This window comes from Pleurodeles waltl, chromosome 7 (assembly GCF_031143425.1).
Source record: "Pleurodeles waltl isolate 20211129_DDA chromosome 7, aPleWal1.hap1.20221129, whole genome shotgun sequence".
NCBI classification, from domain to species: domain Eukaryota; kingdom Metazoa; phylum Chordata; class Amphibia; order Caudata; family Salamandridae; genus Pleurodeles; species Pleurodeles waltl.
The window spans coordinates 1,119,086,452-1,119,104,870 of NC_090446.1; the positions used below are offsets into that span (position 1 = coordinate 1,119,086,452).

Below are 18,419 nucleotides of genomic sequence, written 5' to 3' on the forward strand. Positions count from 1 at the left end.
ATTGACCGCCTTGGTAGTTTTCCATTTCTCCAGTTCTCTTGTTGGCTGGTAAGTAAATGTGAACACGGCCCCCAGCAAAGTGGAATTTCCCTATTCTTCAGAAAAGAGAACATGGGGGCTCTATTAGGCCATTGTTCCTTTACCAAGCCTTGAGTTTGGCTGCCATGGCTTATGTAAAGTCTTACATGACTCTTTCACACGCACAGAAGTTGTGTATCTCACCTCTTTACAGTGGCTGTTTACGGCCATCTGTCCCACCTCTCTCATTTCCAACCTGCAGTATGACTTCTCAACTGACCCACCCATGAAGTAAGCATTCTACTAGATGACTTGAGTGCAGCGAATCTCACAAGAAAATATGACGTTTCCATTACGCTAGCGCAATCTTGCATAATTTGGTAATTTCACATTATGCTAAATTCTTCTGTTACGTCATGTCATTTAATTATGCAACATTCACAGCAAAAAATTTGCACCAGCACATGGGAACAACTTGAACAACCAGAATGTGAGTGGATGCTGTTTGTGGCCAGTTTTGTATTTTGAATAATGAGTGTAATTTGTCATCAATTTTCTGGATTTTCGTATATTTATACACAAGCGAATGATGCAAATTTGGCACACCCCTAGTTTTAACCTGCTTCAGAAATCTCATATGTTTGGCCCTAGAACATCCTGAAATTTGCCCCCAGGTTGTCAGAGAAGTGCATATTGCAAGGGTGCCTTGCAAATCTGTAAAAGAGATTATGGGGGTTATTCCAATTTTGGAGGAGGTGGTAATCCCTCCCAAATGTGACGGATTTACCACCAGCCGTATTACGAGTTCCATAGGATATAATTTACCGTCACTTTTGGGACGGATTACCACTTCATTCAAAGTTGGAATAACCCCCTATGTTCTGTGGAATGATGTGCAACTTCATAATCAGTTTTTATGTGTGGTGCAATAATTTTCATATTTCAGCCTAACTCCCGATCCCTGCGAGGCTTTTTCTAAATCTTTTCAGTGTTCTTTTGGCCTATCCCTGTTCTTCTGAAAGACTATTCTAGATCTTTCTTACATTTTGAATCGTTACTATCTCTTTGAAAAGGATAATTGTTCAGCGTAGGGCTTAGTCACTGTTTCTGTCACAATCCTCCCTCCAGATCTCTACACACAAATTCTCCCCTAAAACTCTTTGTTTTTAAATGTTCTACCCTTTGCTCATGTCACATTTCCTCTGTATATTTTAGGTGTTTGTATTTTTGGGTGTGTGATGTGCTCTCTAAACGTCTTTGTTTTCGCACATCTTGCTTTTTTGATCTGTACCTGTCTCTGTAAATTCCTTCATTCTAGATCTTTACAGAATTATATTCCATTACTCTCACTCTGTAATCTGATGTTACTTTGCTTCTTTCATTTGGGACTGTCATGCTCTTGATAATGGCATTTGTTTCTGTGGACAGTCCCAGCCTTTTTGCGTGTATCGCAATCTCTCTTGCAGTGATTGCCTTTCTAGATGCTTTTATTCTAGAATGCTCCAGTCATTGGATGTGCCTTGGTTCATCTGAAAGCAACCAGACTAGTACTTGCTTTGGTCTGTGGCACTCCATCTAAAAGTCATTATTCTTCTCTTCCTTAGCTGTGGATCCTTCCAGCCTTTGGGGCCCGACTGAGGTTTGACAACCACTTGGAAGTGAAGTTCTATGGACTGCCCACGTGGGTTCTCATCACCAACATCTGCCTGCCATTTGGTATATTCTATCGGATGCACGCAGCTGCCTGTCTTGTGGAGCTCCTTCTTCTACCTTGAGAGTAATCTAGCATCTATCCTAAAAGTTCTGACTCCTACCCTGAGAGTGCTGCTTTTCTAAGTGAGCTCCAGGTCCTACTCCGCTCTAATACTCAGAAAGTGCAATACCCTCCCGATACCTCTGTCTGTTATTCTAAGAGAGATCTGCCTTGTATTTTGGGTGGGCTGTTTCTCCTTAAGCTAATGAGCTCTTACTTGTACCCTAGGAACTTCATTACACATGCAGGGAGAGTGCAAAGTTATAACCTGTAACCCTGCCTAGGGTGTGCTTGATACCCGAGAGAGTTGCTTTTAATTCTGTGAGAACTGGGGGGCATATTTACAATGTTTCGGCGCAGGGCAGCGCCGCAAGCCTTCCTGAAGCGCTGCCCTCTGTCAAAACAAAAGGGTAGGAATGCGCTGTATCTACAAGATACAGTGCATTCCTGTCCTTTCCTCAGCGCTGGCACAAAAATTGCTGCCATGCACCAACGCAGGCACCCTTACACCATGGTGCAAGGGTACCAGTGTTGCAGGGATTATTTTTTTAGTGCATAAAGGGGCACCTTCCTGCACAAAAACAATCACAAGTGGAAAAAACGGGATAAAGAAAGATATTTATCTCCTTTGCATCACTTCTATGCCACCCCTGGGGTGGCTTAAGGTTTTTACGCTTGTAAATCTGGGAATGCGCCAAAATTCATGAGTGTTGCGTGGGAATTACCAGGCAACACCCCTGGAAACACCTCCCCGACGCAAAGTAAGGCAACGCAGCGACTTGCGCTGTGTTGCCTTACTCCAAATCTACAAGGTCATGTAAAGCCACACAAAGTGAGTTTGCGTGGCCTTGTAGATATGGGTCAGCAGCCTACGCCACCGATGCATCAAAAAAAGTGACACATCGGCAACGCAAGCTGCTTGCAAATATGGGCCTTGGTATCTAGACCACGAAAACACTCAGGGGGTAATTTTGACCCTGGTGGTCTTCTGCCTGCCAGGTTAAATGTGGCGGTCCCACCACCAACAGGCTGGCAATGAAGCCTGCCACATTATGAGTGTGGCGGGTTGGCCTCTGCCAACCTGCCACATCTCCACTCATACCGCCATGGCAGTCGGAACTGCTGGGCCGGAGATGATCATCTCCTACCCGGTGGTCCACAGAAGACCGCTGGCGGTATTAGGAGCCGGGTTTCCACCATGGGTTTCCGGTTGTAGCACAGCCACAAAAACCATGGTGGAAAGGCTACCAGTGACAGGGAATTTCTCCCCTGTCACTGGTATACAGCTCCTCTACCCTCCCCCAGCAAGCCCAAGACCCCCCCGTCCCCTCACCCCCCCTTCAGCCACATCGTCCCTCTCCCCCTTCTGCCACATCGTTCCTCTCAACCCCCGGCCTCCTCCTCACATAAATGCACACATTCACAACAACATCCATACACGCACTCACAACTCCATTTAATACACACATTCACAACTCCATACATACGTGCATTCATGCACACATTCACAACTTCATTCATGCACGCATTGATGCACACATTCTCACACCCATCCAAACATGCAGACTCACGCGCATACACGCTGACATGCAGACACAAACTCACTTCAACATACAGACACGCATACACCACACCCACACACATTCATGCACACACGCAGACACTACACACACATGCACACACAACACCTTCCAACCTCCCTCCCCTGTCGGACGATCACCTTACCTGATCCGGGGAGAAGGTCATCTGGCAGGGAACGGGAAGGGGCGCTTCTACAGCAGCAGTGCCCCGCCAGAATATGGCGGGCGGTGTCCTACTGGCGGGGCGGTGCAGGTGGTGGAACTGCCAGACCGCCTCCGCCTGCCAGCACGACTACTGCTGGATTGCCACCCAAAGTGTGGCGAAAATCCTGCACTGACGGTGTCCTGGCAACTGTGGCTTTGGTGGTCTTCATGGAAGACCGCCAAAGTCATAATGAGGGCATTAGCCTCCTACTCTGCAGAAGCAAGTTTGTATGCTTGTAGGGACTTTTTTCAGCTGCAAGCTACTATCCTAATGTGGGGGAGCTTGTGAGGTATTTTCTAAGACTGGCACCAAAATGGGTGCTTCATGATGAGTTAAATGATTAAGGTTTAAACTCTTTATTGGTGGATAAAGCAAATATTATTAGGTCCACAGTCATATAAATAAAAGGGGGTATGCATCAATTTAACACTAGTCCTTTAACTTATACTTCTTCACTTCTCCAACTAGCCCCTATACCCTAAAACCCATATTCGCTGATCAGGAAGCACCCATTCAGGTATCAACATTAAAAACACCTCACAAGCTCCCCCACACTAGGGTAGTAGCCTTCACCTGGATCATCTTTCACCGGTTCAAGGAGGAGCCAAATGATGAAAGATGCCACCCATTGGGGGGGGGGTGGCTTTCACTCCTAAAAATACCCATACTTTTGTGATAATTTTGGCAAAGTATTAGATTTATCATACCCTAGCAAGGAGTACTTTCAGTGTGATTACATGAATCGAGGCCATTCATCCTTGCCTCTTGTTTCCCCCCCTTTGTCCTTTGTGATATCAAAATTAAAAAACTTGGTTCAGCCATACTTCATGGACCATCATGGACCACCTATGCCTGCAGGGCTATTTCACACTACATTTTGACTACAATGAGGAAGAAGGGGGGGCAACAAATGTAAAATCCCTGCACAGCTACAATACAACTTCAAATGCCATATGGTTTGCCTACGTATTGTGAAATTCGGTATGATCCATTTCCCCCAAAGTAAGGCAAAAGTGATGTTAAGGAATGTAGCAGTCACAAATTCAGGAAACTCTTGGACTCCACAGATCTCATTGTCCTGTCACTTCAGCAATTTCTGGGGAAAGCCACTCCTTTGACAGTGCTTGCCTTGCATGAATATTAAAAGACAACACATTTACTCAACCTTCCTCCAATCTTCTTACAAACCAAAAACTCCCAAGATCCTATCATGACTAAGACTATGACCAAAGTCTCAAGACCCAACTCCTAACTGTTTACTGATAGTGGCGCGACTCTTACATGACTTGTTTTGCCATTAGTACCAGAACAGTCTGGCTAACTGAATAGTATAAGCTAAAAAACAATGGATCAGAGAGGTTACAAACGTAGATCTGTCACCCAGGGGCAGTCAATACACTCACTATCATCAAACTGGGGGACTGGGAGAATAAATCGGTACAATGCATAGTCTCCCAACTCTAAAGTCAGAAACAACAAGGTACACTGTTCCCTGGAGTGAAGTCCTACTCAACCCCAGCCAGGGGAGACTGACCAGGTCATCTTAAATGCTAGAAACAAGAGCCCTCACCCACCAATAGGTGGCATGCTTCATTATCGGGCCGGCTCCTCGTCAGGCCGGCGCTGCAGTGGCTGACAGGCCCCGCATGAGGGCTCTTTGCTGGAGATCTTTTAGTTGAGGAGTGCAGATGTTGGCTGCAGGGATGTTCTCAAACCTGCAGCTATGTGAAGTGAAGGACTGGAGTATGTGAGATTAAAAATTGCAAGCCAACATTGGAGGTCCTCAACTAAGAGATCTCTGGCAAAGAGCCCCCATTCAGCAGGGCCCATCGGGCATTGCCGCGCAGGCCCAAAGAGGAGCAGGCCCGATGATGAAGCATGCATGAGGGCTCTTGCTTCTATCATTTCAGTGCCTAGATGACCTGGTCAATCTCCCCTAGTTGAGTTTGAGTAGAACTTCACTCCACGGAAGTGCACCTTGTTGTGTATGGCAGTCAGTACACTGCCTGTTCTGTTGAGGTTCTACAATTACAATAATTCATTTTATTTGGAGAAAATCTCCCTGTTGTGGGACCATCATTGATAGGCACATAGATGTAAAATAGCTTGTTTTATTTGTGATACTTATGTTTGCCTTAAATTCACGTTTTATTCAATGCCATTGCCTGCTCTCCTGACATTTCTTTTTGTGGTTCATTTTTTCTTACAGAAAAGTGAGTAGCCATTTTGTTGATTTTTTGCATGCACTTTTCTCTAAATATGTATGTAGTTTGGAAGCACAATACATATATTCTATCTGTTTAACCCCTTTCTTGATCTCCTTATCTGAAACTCAAACCCATAAACACATTTACTGATAGAAAACAAATTGATTAAACAACGTATGCTACAAGGGCGAATTAGCAGTGTGCATTCTTTAATATGGAAGCTAAGTCACTTCTAGTGTTGAATTATAGAATGCATAGTCTGTATATAGAAATTTGATGGTAACACTTGTAGACACCTAAAAGACAATGCAGGCAGATCTTAGATGGTCCAAATGATGAAAGATAAAATAATAGTACATATGTAGCTTCAAAACAAAAATCCCCTTCATATAATACAAAAACTAACTCAGACGTTAGTCAGTATGGATTTCCCCTCAACTAGATTACTATTTCAATTCTACATGGAGTTGTAGTAAATCAATTGGGAATGGAAACAATATTTACCTGAAAATCAAATTCAATGGGAGAAGTGGTCTGTACGACATTTGAAGATGTATATATCGAACCACAAGTGACTACACATAATTTCCAAAGTTTATAACTATTGCTCTTTAACGTACTTTTCTCACATATTTTTTATATCTTCATGAATACAGGCAAGGGCAAGACTGAAAGAATACATTTGCAGGATACACACAGAGGAAATGATGGAGATAAAAAACGCAGCTTAGAGATTTGTTGGTTTATGTTTTGTCCACCATTGTAATAGAGTTAAGTCCTCTCCAGGTCAACGTGGTGTTGTTTTATTGGTGTTTTACATTAGGACACTACACCTGAGCACCACAGACAGTACAAGAATGTTCATAGTACAGAAAATTAGGCACATATTTATCATGGTTTTCCTTGCCCTTGTGGCATGAAAGGCTGCGCAAAGGTGACGCAAAACCAAAGTGAAATTTATCAAGTCACTCAAGGCCACTGGCATGGCTGTGCATGGCTTGATAAACCTAGAGTAACACAAGGCAATACAAATCACTACCTTTGTTTACTTCGTGGCAGGGAGGCGTTCCATGGGTGGAGCGTGGGTGTTTCCTCTCATACACCCGTGATAATATACCATTAGTGATAGACCTGTGAATGTGCCAAAACACTATGCCTCCTCAGGTGAGGCGTAACAAGAAGCAATATCTTCATTTTGTCTTGTCTTTTCCTGTTTCTACGTGTGCTGCATTCTGCAGCACACCTAGCTAAAGGAAAATGCTTCTAAAGATTGTGTTTTTTTGTGCGCGAAGGTGACCCTTCCCGCACAAAATCAATCCTGCCTACAACACAGACACCCCTGCAAAATGATGCAAGGGTGCCTGTATTGGAGCTAGGCAGCCAAAAGTGCGCCATCGCTAGAAAAGGACAGGAATGGGCGGTACAATGGTAAATACGGCGCATTCCTGCCTTTTCACGCAGCACAGTATGGCGGCTTTCTATGTTGTGCTGCATTACGTACATTTTTGATAAATATTGGCCTAATTCTTCAAGTTTTGGGACAGGTAGCAACCTAGGTTGTGAATACTGTATCTCAGATGTAGGTCCTCTGACAAACAGGTGATACAGGATATTCTGCATTTAGAACTCTCCACCACACCAGTTAAGGTTTCTCCAGCCATCTGGCATGGAAGGTGTATTATGATAAGAAAACATCTGTGTCAATGACTGGCTGCCAAGAATGCCCTTGAAGTCTTCTTCTTCTTGGTGGGCCAAGGCAAGTGTGAATCCTTGTAGTACCCAAAGTGGCACCCTGCCCAGACCAGTTCCATGTATTAAATGTCACCGTAAGGTGCCCTAATTAAGAAGAAAAAGCCACGAAGTGCAAACAACTTCCTTGCAATGTTGTAGTTCTTGACTGCAGGTGATGATTAACACAGAAAAGAGCCAGGTAAGATGATGCAGCAGTAGATCCAAAGGATGCTGCAACTGTAGGAGACAAAATTCTGGAACATAAATAGTAGCACAAGGTGAAGAATGAGACAAAAAATAAGAGAACAATTGTCTTGCAATGCATCCATCACTCATGAGCACCGCCTTTTATATATAACTGAATCAGAAAAAGACTTCATTTGAGGTTAGAAACCTAAGTAGCTTTCCTTTAACCCATCAACGTCTTGGAAAGGGTGGCTCATGATTCTTCTCAATGTGCCTTGCCTATATATCATGGTGTGGTATTTGCACACAAAGAAAAAACCCATTTTGACACCCTTTACAATGCATATCTGATGTGCCACACTAATCCCTTCTGGGTGACCACAACCATAGGAATGCCAGCGTGGATCAGGCCACAAGTACTCCCAGCAACACACAGAGCACAGCGTCCCACAACATGTTGCCTGAAAGTGCAGAATGTTTTCCCTGATTTGTTCTTATAAGCTCTTGGTAACAGAAGTAGCAGTCTTGCAGTAAATATACCAAATAGTGGAAGTTCTTCCATCATCTGTGAGCATGGAAAATGTACCTGCATCATGTAAGTACATTAGCAACACCACCTTATATCTCCTTAACATGTTATGTAGTGTTTCCCAGCGTTCCACAGGAAATGTATGCTTAACTTTAACTAAAGGTGTACCGTCCTTTACAAGGCGATATACACCAATATACACTCAGATAGGTTTCCTCAGTCCCAAGGTGGTATTTGCTAATCGGCCGCTTCAGAGAAAAGGTAAACAGACTGGTGCCCCTCACTCTTCTCTAGAATGTATTAGGCTCATCTAGATTTATAGTGTGGTAGGTCAGACAACCCTTTTGGAGGTTATTGAGGTTATTTGCAGAAAACAAAAAGCTTTGCCATTCAAATACATCAAGCATGGTGCCCACTCAGCAGGGGATTAGAGGCCTGAAAGTAGTAAACACGGACACCAATTGCTGTTTATAATGATTAGTTAATTATTATGTACAATCAGCACACAACCCTTGTATTTAATAGTGAGAACTATTATTGTATCAGTAGCTATAATATAAAAAATATTAGAAAAACCCAAAACATTTTATATCACACATTTCTGCTGTCTATAGTAAGTCATCTTAAACCTACCCATCTTTACGTCTCAGCCTTCCAAATATGTTTTTATGATTTTCTCTTTTCGGCATGTCTTTTATTTTTGTTAGTGTGATTAATGTTAGTCTGCCTATGAAACAATAGGGTGATCGTGCACACTCTGTTAGATATTACTGCAATTCTAAATATTAGTTTCTTAGGCCCTAAACCTTTCAAATTCACACTCTACAGGAGTAGTGCAATCCTGTTTAATATACAACTAGGCTTCATTTGAATGTCAAGGCACAATTGGTCAGGAAAATGTTCTGCCACCTATTTCAAATGGTAGATATGTGTGTGTGTATGATGGTAGGTGATTATATATATGATGGTAATAGTGCGGGTGTATAATTGTAGATCTGTGTATGTGTCATGATGCCCGAGTCACTACTTGACTAGGATTCAACTGTTATGTGTTTGAAAAAATGATTTTATTTTTAAGTGCGTAAAATGATTTATGATTGTATGACAAACAGCACCAGGGTCGTTTGACTATGGTGGCTGGTCTGCCTGGCCCGCCAGACCTATGTGTGTGTGGAGGCTATGGCTGCCACTCCCCTGCTGAGCAGTCACCATGCTTGATGCATACGTTTGGCAAAGCTTTGTGTTTTCTGAAAGCAAACTCCCAAAGTAAGCAATAAACAATGGCTTTGATTCTTAGGGAGTTTCCTGCCTACACATGCAGGTCACTGATAGAATTCCCTGCCAAGAACCACTTGCCTAACTTAGCATTCCTGTACAAGGAATTATAGTGATGGTCGCCCTACCCTAAATACGACTGGGTGGCCATCTTTGTGACCTAATGCCCCTGTGACAAATGGGCTGAAAGGTCAGAGGTTCACGCTGTAGATTTCCCAGTATAAATCAGCGGCGCCCCTGACTTTAAACTGAGCCGGCTTATGGCGGTACTCCCACGATGGGAAACTCTAAATGACTTTAGAAGAGTTTAGTTTGTAGAAAGACTTCGATGTTACACAAGGGTTAACTTAGCTTAGTTGATGTGTGTGCATAAATGTGAAGACATGCTGCATTTGCTGAGAACATGCTAAACATGTAGCTTGCACTAGCATAAACACTGCCTCAGCAAGCAAGATATATTGCTAGAGCTTCCCTTTTCCAAGGTTAGGAACATTTCCTGGAGTAACCGGGCACCCTCTTACGACATGGGCATTGACATCAATGGTAAAGACAGAAGCCTCCATTAGGAAGTTTGGTACATTAAAGTATGCATTAGTCAAACAGATATCCCCTATCTCCTTTACATGCTCAAACGGTTTCGTTACCAGAGTTTGGAACCAAACAGGACGACCATGTCATGTTTACCGTTTAGATGAATTAGTATAATTGCCAGCTTATTAACAACAGAAGGCTGTGACAACTGAAGTGTGTAAGACTTCTACGCAGGGTGGTGTATATCACTGCATGGCTCGATTGTCCATCCTTCTGACATGCACTGGTTGGGAACACCAGCGAGGGGGCTCTCCAGCATTGATTCAAAGGAAGATATAAAACTTTATCTGTATTGTGTGCACTTACACGTTAATGACCGTTTGATTTTTTAGTGGTGTGCAAAATTTGTGTCATTTATTTTTGCATAATTACGCGATATTTCACCAAAAAAGTGCAAAATGCAAATCTGTCATTTAGAGCTATTTACTAGTGTGAAATGCGTCCTCGAATCAATTTTTGGTGCAAAAATACATTTTATGCTAAGGAGTAGTGCAAAAAACAAAAACACCTCGAACCACAACCACTTGTGTTCTGTTGTTCCCATGCGTTTGTGCTAAATTTTTATCGTGAATAGCGCATTCACTGTAAATTTTTACAGCCAATACTGCAAAATTACGTGAAGTATAGTAATGGAATAATTTGGGAAACTTCGCATAACAAGCTGCATGTGAAATTCCCCAAATTGTGCCTACATAATTTAAATTTGGCCTAGGACTAGAGTTTATGTAACTTATGGGATATCACCTATTTTTTTCGGGTTGTGGGTTTAAGGGTGTTTCAGCTGCTTTTCCAATGTCAGTCCCACTTGCCAGCATTCAAAAGAACCTGTTGGGTTAGGTGTTGATACCTGAGCACATGTAGAGACACTACTTAGCATTGTGAAATGGTACTTCTGTGTGTTTATGAGAGTTAATATACTGAACAACATTCAAGCAGTCCTGAAGGAGAGGTCGGTATAGGCGCACAGAGAGCGCCCACCTTTGATGCAAGTCTGACTATAAGGGGACGCTCCCTCTCCAGGATACCAGAGGCCACTAGCCTCAAGTGTTAGGGTCCTCCCCAGGTAATCCCTTGGTTAAGGTAGGCCCTTCCCCTTCTCTAATGTGATTATTGCTGCAGCGCTTACGAAGCAATTGCAACAGGGATCCAACGCCCTGATGAATGCCCAGAGACCCTCCATAGCTCAATCATAAGGGCAGAAACATGTCGGCTACTCCTTTTAGACAGGTGACCTTGTGAGTCATTGCTCTCACATCGGTTCCCCATTCCTTTTAACCACACCACACAGAACCCTCTATTAAATTTACCCGGGTATCTGAGTAGGTGTTTTTATTTCCCTAGCATAGCTGGATCCCGTTTTCCAGAAATTAAATTAATTTACGCACTCCCTCCTGTTCCTTTAACAGCGAGGTTGAGTCCGCCCAGGTGGCACTGTCCTACCTGGGTGGGGCTAGGTGATCATATGATGAAGCATGACACTACATAGTGTGTGAGACCACCTAGTCCGTAAAGGAAACTCCCCCCCCCCTTAGACTTGACACCACTTCACAGCTCACCCACTTTTCACCTCTAGTCGAGGTATACGAGTGGTCTAGTGTCACAATTAGTACACTTTTGACCTACTTACGTTACCAGAACCCCGTACTCTCATTTGTGATTTAGTTAATATACTGGTACATGATAACGGATGTTATGGTTTATGTACTTATGTAAGATCTGTATAAGATGAATGAAGTACTTTACAGGGTCAAAGGCATGAGCATGCCCTATTGTTTGTGCATGGACTCATGCATGTTATGTGTATTTGTAAAGGACAATACCACCCGTGAGGGTATCCCGGAACTGAGCAGGTGTGTGTGCTTAGTCCTGCCTAGGGAAGGTTGGTTAATTAGACAGTGAGGTCCTCTACTTCTTTTGGAATTCACAGAGGCACTGATATGCAGGTGGAGTTTGTTCGACACTTTAGGAGCAATGTAAGAGGATGCCCATCCTTCAGATCTGGTTCTGTGTATGTATGGGATGTCTGCGAGTACGAATCCTGCAGAGCGGAGATGGCTGGGTGGTTGGTGGAAGCAGATTTGACTGTTCAGATATGTGGGCCCTTTGTTGTGTAGTGCCTTGTATATGTGTAAGGAGTTTGAAATGAATCCATTTGTGTAGCAGGAGCCAGAGGAGCTCCCCGAAGTGTGGTGTGATGTGAGTTCTGTGTGGAAGGTTGAGGATGAGTCTGACTGTTGAGTTCTGGATGAATTGTAGTCTTCAGGTGAGCTGCTTGTTGACCACGGTTTAGAGGGTGTTCTTGTAGTCCAACTTGCTGGTAAATGAGGTATAAGTGAGAGTTTCTCTGGTGTTGATTGGGAAGATCATCCTCAGCATCTTCACAGTGTGGAAGAAGGATGTATTAAGGGCGTTGACTTATGTGGTCATGTCCAGTTTGCTTGTGATGATGAGTCTGAGGTTCCTGGTGTAGGTGTGGGATGTGGGTCTGATGGTGGCCAGCCACCAGTTGGAGTCCCGTGAAAAAGTGTTCTTACCAAAGGTCGCTTATTCTGTCTTTTTGGTGTTGAGCTTTGTTGGACAGTTGGTGTTCATCCAGTTGGCGACTTTGGTAATACAGGCAGAGAAATTGTTTCTTTTACTGGAGTTTGTCAGGGAGGAAGTATGAGTTGCATTTTCTTGGCGTAGGAGGGATGTTGATGTTGTTTGTGCGGATGACATTGACCAGAGGGATCATGTATATGTTGAAGAGGGTGGGGCTGAGCGATGACCCTTGATGCACTCCGCAAATGACTTTGCAGGCTTCCAAAGTCTAAAGTGCCAGGCTGACAGATTGTCTTCTGTCCATTAGGAAGGAGCAAATCAAAAGCACACCAGATCCTTGGATGCCAATCTCGTGCAGACACTTGATGAGGATGGGGTGTGAGACCCTGTCAAATGCTGCTGAGAGGTACAATAGAAAGAGGGCTATCGTATCCCCTCTGTCAAGGATCATCCAAATGTCCTCTGCAGTGGTGATGAGTGCTGTTGTAGATGTGGTTACATATGGCTGTCCCTTTGTGTATAGCATGGTGTGTTTATTGGAATTTGAGGGTATATAGACATATTGTTGCCTACAGGCTTATGTGTCAAGGCCTGGGTGCAAAGGTGGCCTTCTGATCCCGGTATTGGAATCCCCAAGCAGGGTCAGCATTGCTCCATAATCAATAACTACAGTGTCTGCACACAATTAGAGTGACTTATGCAAGGTTGAAAAAATACAGAGGACACAAATAAGACAGAAGTAGGCAATAATCCAGCTGAAAAGTACAATGGCTGTGTTGCAGTGCATCTTAATGCACAAATTAGCTGTTCATAGAGGGAGAAATAGGAAACAGGAAGTATTTAGGAGTCATTTGACAGGTCTTGCCATCTGGGACTGGAACAAATTAAATATAAAATTGTTAGTCATCTTGAAAAGGTCACAGAAAAAGAACGCCACCTACCATGAAAGGTTAAATATTTCATTGTCATGAATCATGCCTCAGACTTTTTAATAAGATCTGAAAATCAAAAGGATGTGTATATACCTTCTCCTAAAGCCCAAAGAACACTAGCTATGCACCCAGAGAGGTTCACGCTCTGTAACCATGCCCCATGGCAGCTGTCCGAGTCTGGAATGGGGTCCCTACGGCGAGAACAGTGGCAAAACAGAAACCTGGGGCGCCAACAACAGATTGCCCTGTGGAAGCCTCCTCAACTCAGATAAGAGTAGCCAAGTTAGGGACTCGCTAGAGCCAGGCTCTTGAGTTATGTTCCCCAGCAAGTGGCCAGCACCACGACCCTTAATGGAAGCCACCTGGCTTGGATTGCGTAATGTGGTAACAGATTTAACATAATGAACATGACTGTGTAATAGGGATCCTGTGGTCATTTATTGGTTGTTGTGTAGGCATAGACTGGTGGTTGTGAGCTCATTTATTATGATTGGTGGGTGCCTAAATGATGGTGGATAGTGCATATGTGAAGACTGAGGTCTGATTACCTTGTAGCGTTTCTTTGCAATTAATGTTCATAGTATGGGGTTTTAAATAGGTGTGTGTAAAATCTGTATAATTTGATTCCACATAAATATGCAAAATGTGGGGAAAATGAAACATAGTTACACGATCTACGATTCCGTCATTTACCTCTATATTTTCATGTGAAATGCGTGTTTGAGTCAAACTTTGACACAAGGAAGCATTTTGTGCTATAAAGATAACATGAGCAGCACAATTGCTGAGAACAAGGGCAACTCGCATTATGGTTGTCCGTGCTCCTGCACTATAATTTTGGCTCTAACGGTGTCGTAATGGATCATTTCAAGATTTTCATATAACAATCATAATGCAAAATTACTGAAATTACGCGAATTATGCTTGCCTAGTTAAAATTCCGTCTGGGCCTAATTTTAAATGAGGGTTGGGGTGCTGGCTGTAGCGTGGTAATATTAGTTTGAAAAGGAAGTTGTGAAGAATCTATGGTGAGGTGGGAGTTAAGGTTTGGGATGCACCTCAGCCTAGAAAGGCACTTGACTTGAAGAACTGAAAGTAGGATATTCAGTGGCCCCCAAAACTAAAGACTTTTGCTTACGAAAGTCAAATAGCTTGAAAGACAAGTCCAGAGAGGTCCAGCAGTGGCTTCTCCCATACTGGATGGTGAACACCTTCAACTGTGAGTAGTATACTCCGATAAACTGCATATACCACAATGCACTTGGAAGGACTTGTGCCTACATACCAAGGTGTGCTTCCACCTCTTTGAAATGTCAGTCAACCGTAAATCTTTTTCAACTTTAGTTTTCCAGAAAATGTAATTTTCTTGAATAAGTTGTAATAAATATGTGTTTTACAAATTATTAAGTCTCCACATTTGAACTATTCTATGCCTAATTTTGGTATGAACGTCTTAAAATAAAAAGTGTTGATGTTTATTTTCCTCGCTGTGCATCCCATTTATTACTCAGTTATTGTCAAACAGCAAACATTTAAATGAACTCACAAAACACATGATTGAAAGTAGCCAATTAAAATGTCTCCTTGAAAAATAAGTTATATAAATGTTTCCTTGAAAAATAAGTTATATATAGTAATTTCATATGTTTAGATAATTGTTTTTCGCCAATCACTACTTAATATACCTGCTTGTGAGCGTTTAACCTTTGGGGTGTGGATGTCATTTTAATTGATTTTGATTCCTTACTGGAACCCTGAGGATGGCTTACCACAGTCTAGATTGTAGGTGTTTCTTGGGTGTACTGGCCAGAGCAGTATGCTGTAGAGCATAACTTGGTGACGGATTTGGGTTGTGCTGCAGGAGCTAAAGTAAAGTGGTTTGGAGTTCGAGATATGTGATAGAGAACAGCGGTTAGTACATGAAAGAATATGCACAGTCTCTATCATCCTAATGTAATTATTTTACATGAAGACGGTAATGAATGGTTTTGGAAATATCCCAAGTTCACATCTTTATGTTGGAGGGGTATAAAATCGTGCCTCTTTACATGCCACGTATATAAGTTCACACAGTATTGTTCGCTCTTTCCATGCCACGTATACAAGCACACACAATATTTGTTGCCTCTTTACATGCCACATATACAAGTACACACAATATTTTTTGCCTCTTTAAATGCCACATATAAAAGTACACACAATATTTTTGCCTCTTTACATGCCACGTATACCAGTACACACAATATTTTTTGCCTCTTTACATGCCACGCATACAAGTACACACAAATTTTTTTGGCTCTTTACATGCCACATATGCAAGTACACACAATACTTTTGCCTCTTTATATGCCACGTATACCAGTACACACAATATTTTTTGGCTCTTTACATGCCACATATACAAGTACACACAATATTTTTAACTCTTTACATGCCACGTATACCAGTACACATAATATTTGTTGCCTCTTTACATGCCACATATACAAGTGCATACAATATTTATTTGCCTCTTTACATGCCACATATACAAGTACACACAATATTTTTTGGCTCTTTACATGCCACATATACAAGTACACACAATACTTTTGCCTCTTTATATGCCACGTATACCAGTACACACAATATTTTTTGGCTCTTTACATGCCACATATACAAGTACACAGAATATTTTTAACTCTTTACATGCCACGTATACCAGTACACACAATATTTGTTGCCTCTTTACATGCCACATATACAAGTGCATACAATATTTTTTTGCCTCTTTACATGCCACATACACAAGTAAACACATTATTTTTTGCCTCTTTACATGCCACATATACAAGTACACACAATATTTTTAACTCTCTACATGCCTCGTATACCAGTACACACAATATTTTTTCATGCATTGCCCAATGTCAAAAGTAGCAGTTCACTACTCACTTCAACCCAAAGAAGAAGCATGCATGTGATACTCTCAATCGTGCCATTACTGCACATTTCAAAGACCACCAGTTTGACAGTATTTATCACAGCAGTTTACGATATGACAATCCGGATCTCTTTCACAGAGATGGGGCCAGTTTTACTTACTGATGTCGGCAATGCCTTTTTCTGTGCTGTCAGACATTCTTCTCAGCCACCTTCATTTACATCTGTCCAACAATAGCTTTTCTAGAACCTATGCTATCATTTACAGTTGTATAATATTGATTTAAGTTTTTAAAAAACAACATCTGTTGAATGTCCAAAAACGTCACAATCATGTTTATGAACATTGGACAAATACAGAATAGCAAATATTTGAAAACAGTGTCTCACCGTACATGGCAATACAGAAGAGTAATACACATTAAACAGAATGGAAATCTTACTACTGCTCATGAGTATAAGTGTGATACTCACAAATGATGAAACAGCAATGCTTACTTCTTAGTCCACCATAATAGATTTATGGCCACAGCTATCACAAAGAAGAGAATAAGTGTGCCGATAACGTGTGCCTAGTTTGTACTGCCATTGCAGTGGAAAGACCCGCCTCTGAGGATTCTTCTATTGGTGTTTCTGAAGTAAGATCACTAAATTCCAAAGGTTGAACACTTTGGATCTCATCCATCACACAGAGATGTTGAGGTGACTTATCTGCTTCACTATTTTCAGTGCAGTATTTTCTATAACATGAAGTTAGTTGCAGAGGGATGTTGCGAGAAATATTGTTCTAGGTGAATGTTCAAAGATGCCTTATCATTATGGTTGTGCTTAAACTGTACCACCCTTGAAGTTTACAGCTTGTAAGGGCATCACTACACTATTGACTGATAACTCCTTCCACATGCTTGCAATTAGCATAATTCAAAGGTTGAAAGCACTTCCATATCTAGTACTCAGGTGGCCCAGACCAACCAACCACCCATACTTGAATCGTCTCTCCACTGTTCTCTGGATCAAGTGCCAAAGGTACTAGTTTTCCAGTGATACCATCCTCAAGTTGCCTGTCCTATGCACCTTCACCAGTCTTAGCCATCCTGCCATGTCAGACCCAGATCCAAACTAGAGACAGTTACTCAACTCAGACTAGAAGTTGTGGCTTATACCACATGTTCAGATGTGAGAAAGTAACCAAATGTTGGCGGCTCTGGCAAAGACCGGTTGCAGGAATGAAAAGATAGGCAGAATACTGGGTACAGAGCAGCCCAATATCACACAGAGTCAAAGGAGAAAGGGGATTCAAATGTGAAGCTCTGTAGAAGGGACTGAGAGAGTTAAGATGCAGAACGGAGAGTCAGGTAAGAGGAAATGTGGCATTAAGACTAACACCCAAGATAGCCGGTTGTGCAAGACATATACATATATATATATATATATGCGTGTGTGTGTGGATATATATATATATATAGATATTTTCACCAAAATAAAATAAAAATAGCACGCTCAGGATTCAGGAAAAGTGAAAGCCATATTTAATCGAAGAACAATGCGTTTCGGCTGACACTGCAGCCTTGGTCACGTGATATTCACCACCAATCAACCACTACTAAATACTATTCATTCATCGACATAAAATTAAGACAGACAGCAGATGCAAGGTACAAGATAGAAAACCCAAAAGCACAATCTTATAATACATTGACTTACATCTAGATTGTAATAACTGATAAGATCTGTACCACACATTTGTCACAATTATAAATAAGTGCGAATATATAAATATATAAATATATAAATAAGTATACAAATGCAAATAACCATATAAAAGCAGGTAACCATATAAAATAGATATATAATGGGGTAAATTGTCCTGCAGAGGCGGAAGGTAAAAACATTCTATCATAAATAGTTCACCAGGCAATTATGTTATTATAATAAATTATTATCACTTA

The 18,419-nt window shown here is 42.0% G+C and overlaps 1 protein-coding gene across 1 annotated transcript in view; it reads left to right on the forward strand.

Annotated features, from left to right (window-relative positions):
• Positions 1 to 14,951, forward strand: part of LOC138245979 (proton channel OTOP2-like) — a 154,079-nt gene extending 139,128 nt beyond the window's left edge. The window contains exon 7 of the mRNA XM_069200100.1: positions 1,623 to 14,951. Within this exon, the coding sequence (XP_069056201.1) occupies positions 1,623 to 1,793 (171 nt within the window). The 3' untranslated portion in view covers positions 1,794 to 14,951. The remainder of the gene's footprint in view (positions 1 to 1,622) is intronic.
• Positions 14,952 to 18,419: the final 3,468 nt, after the last annotated feature.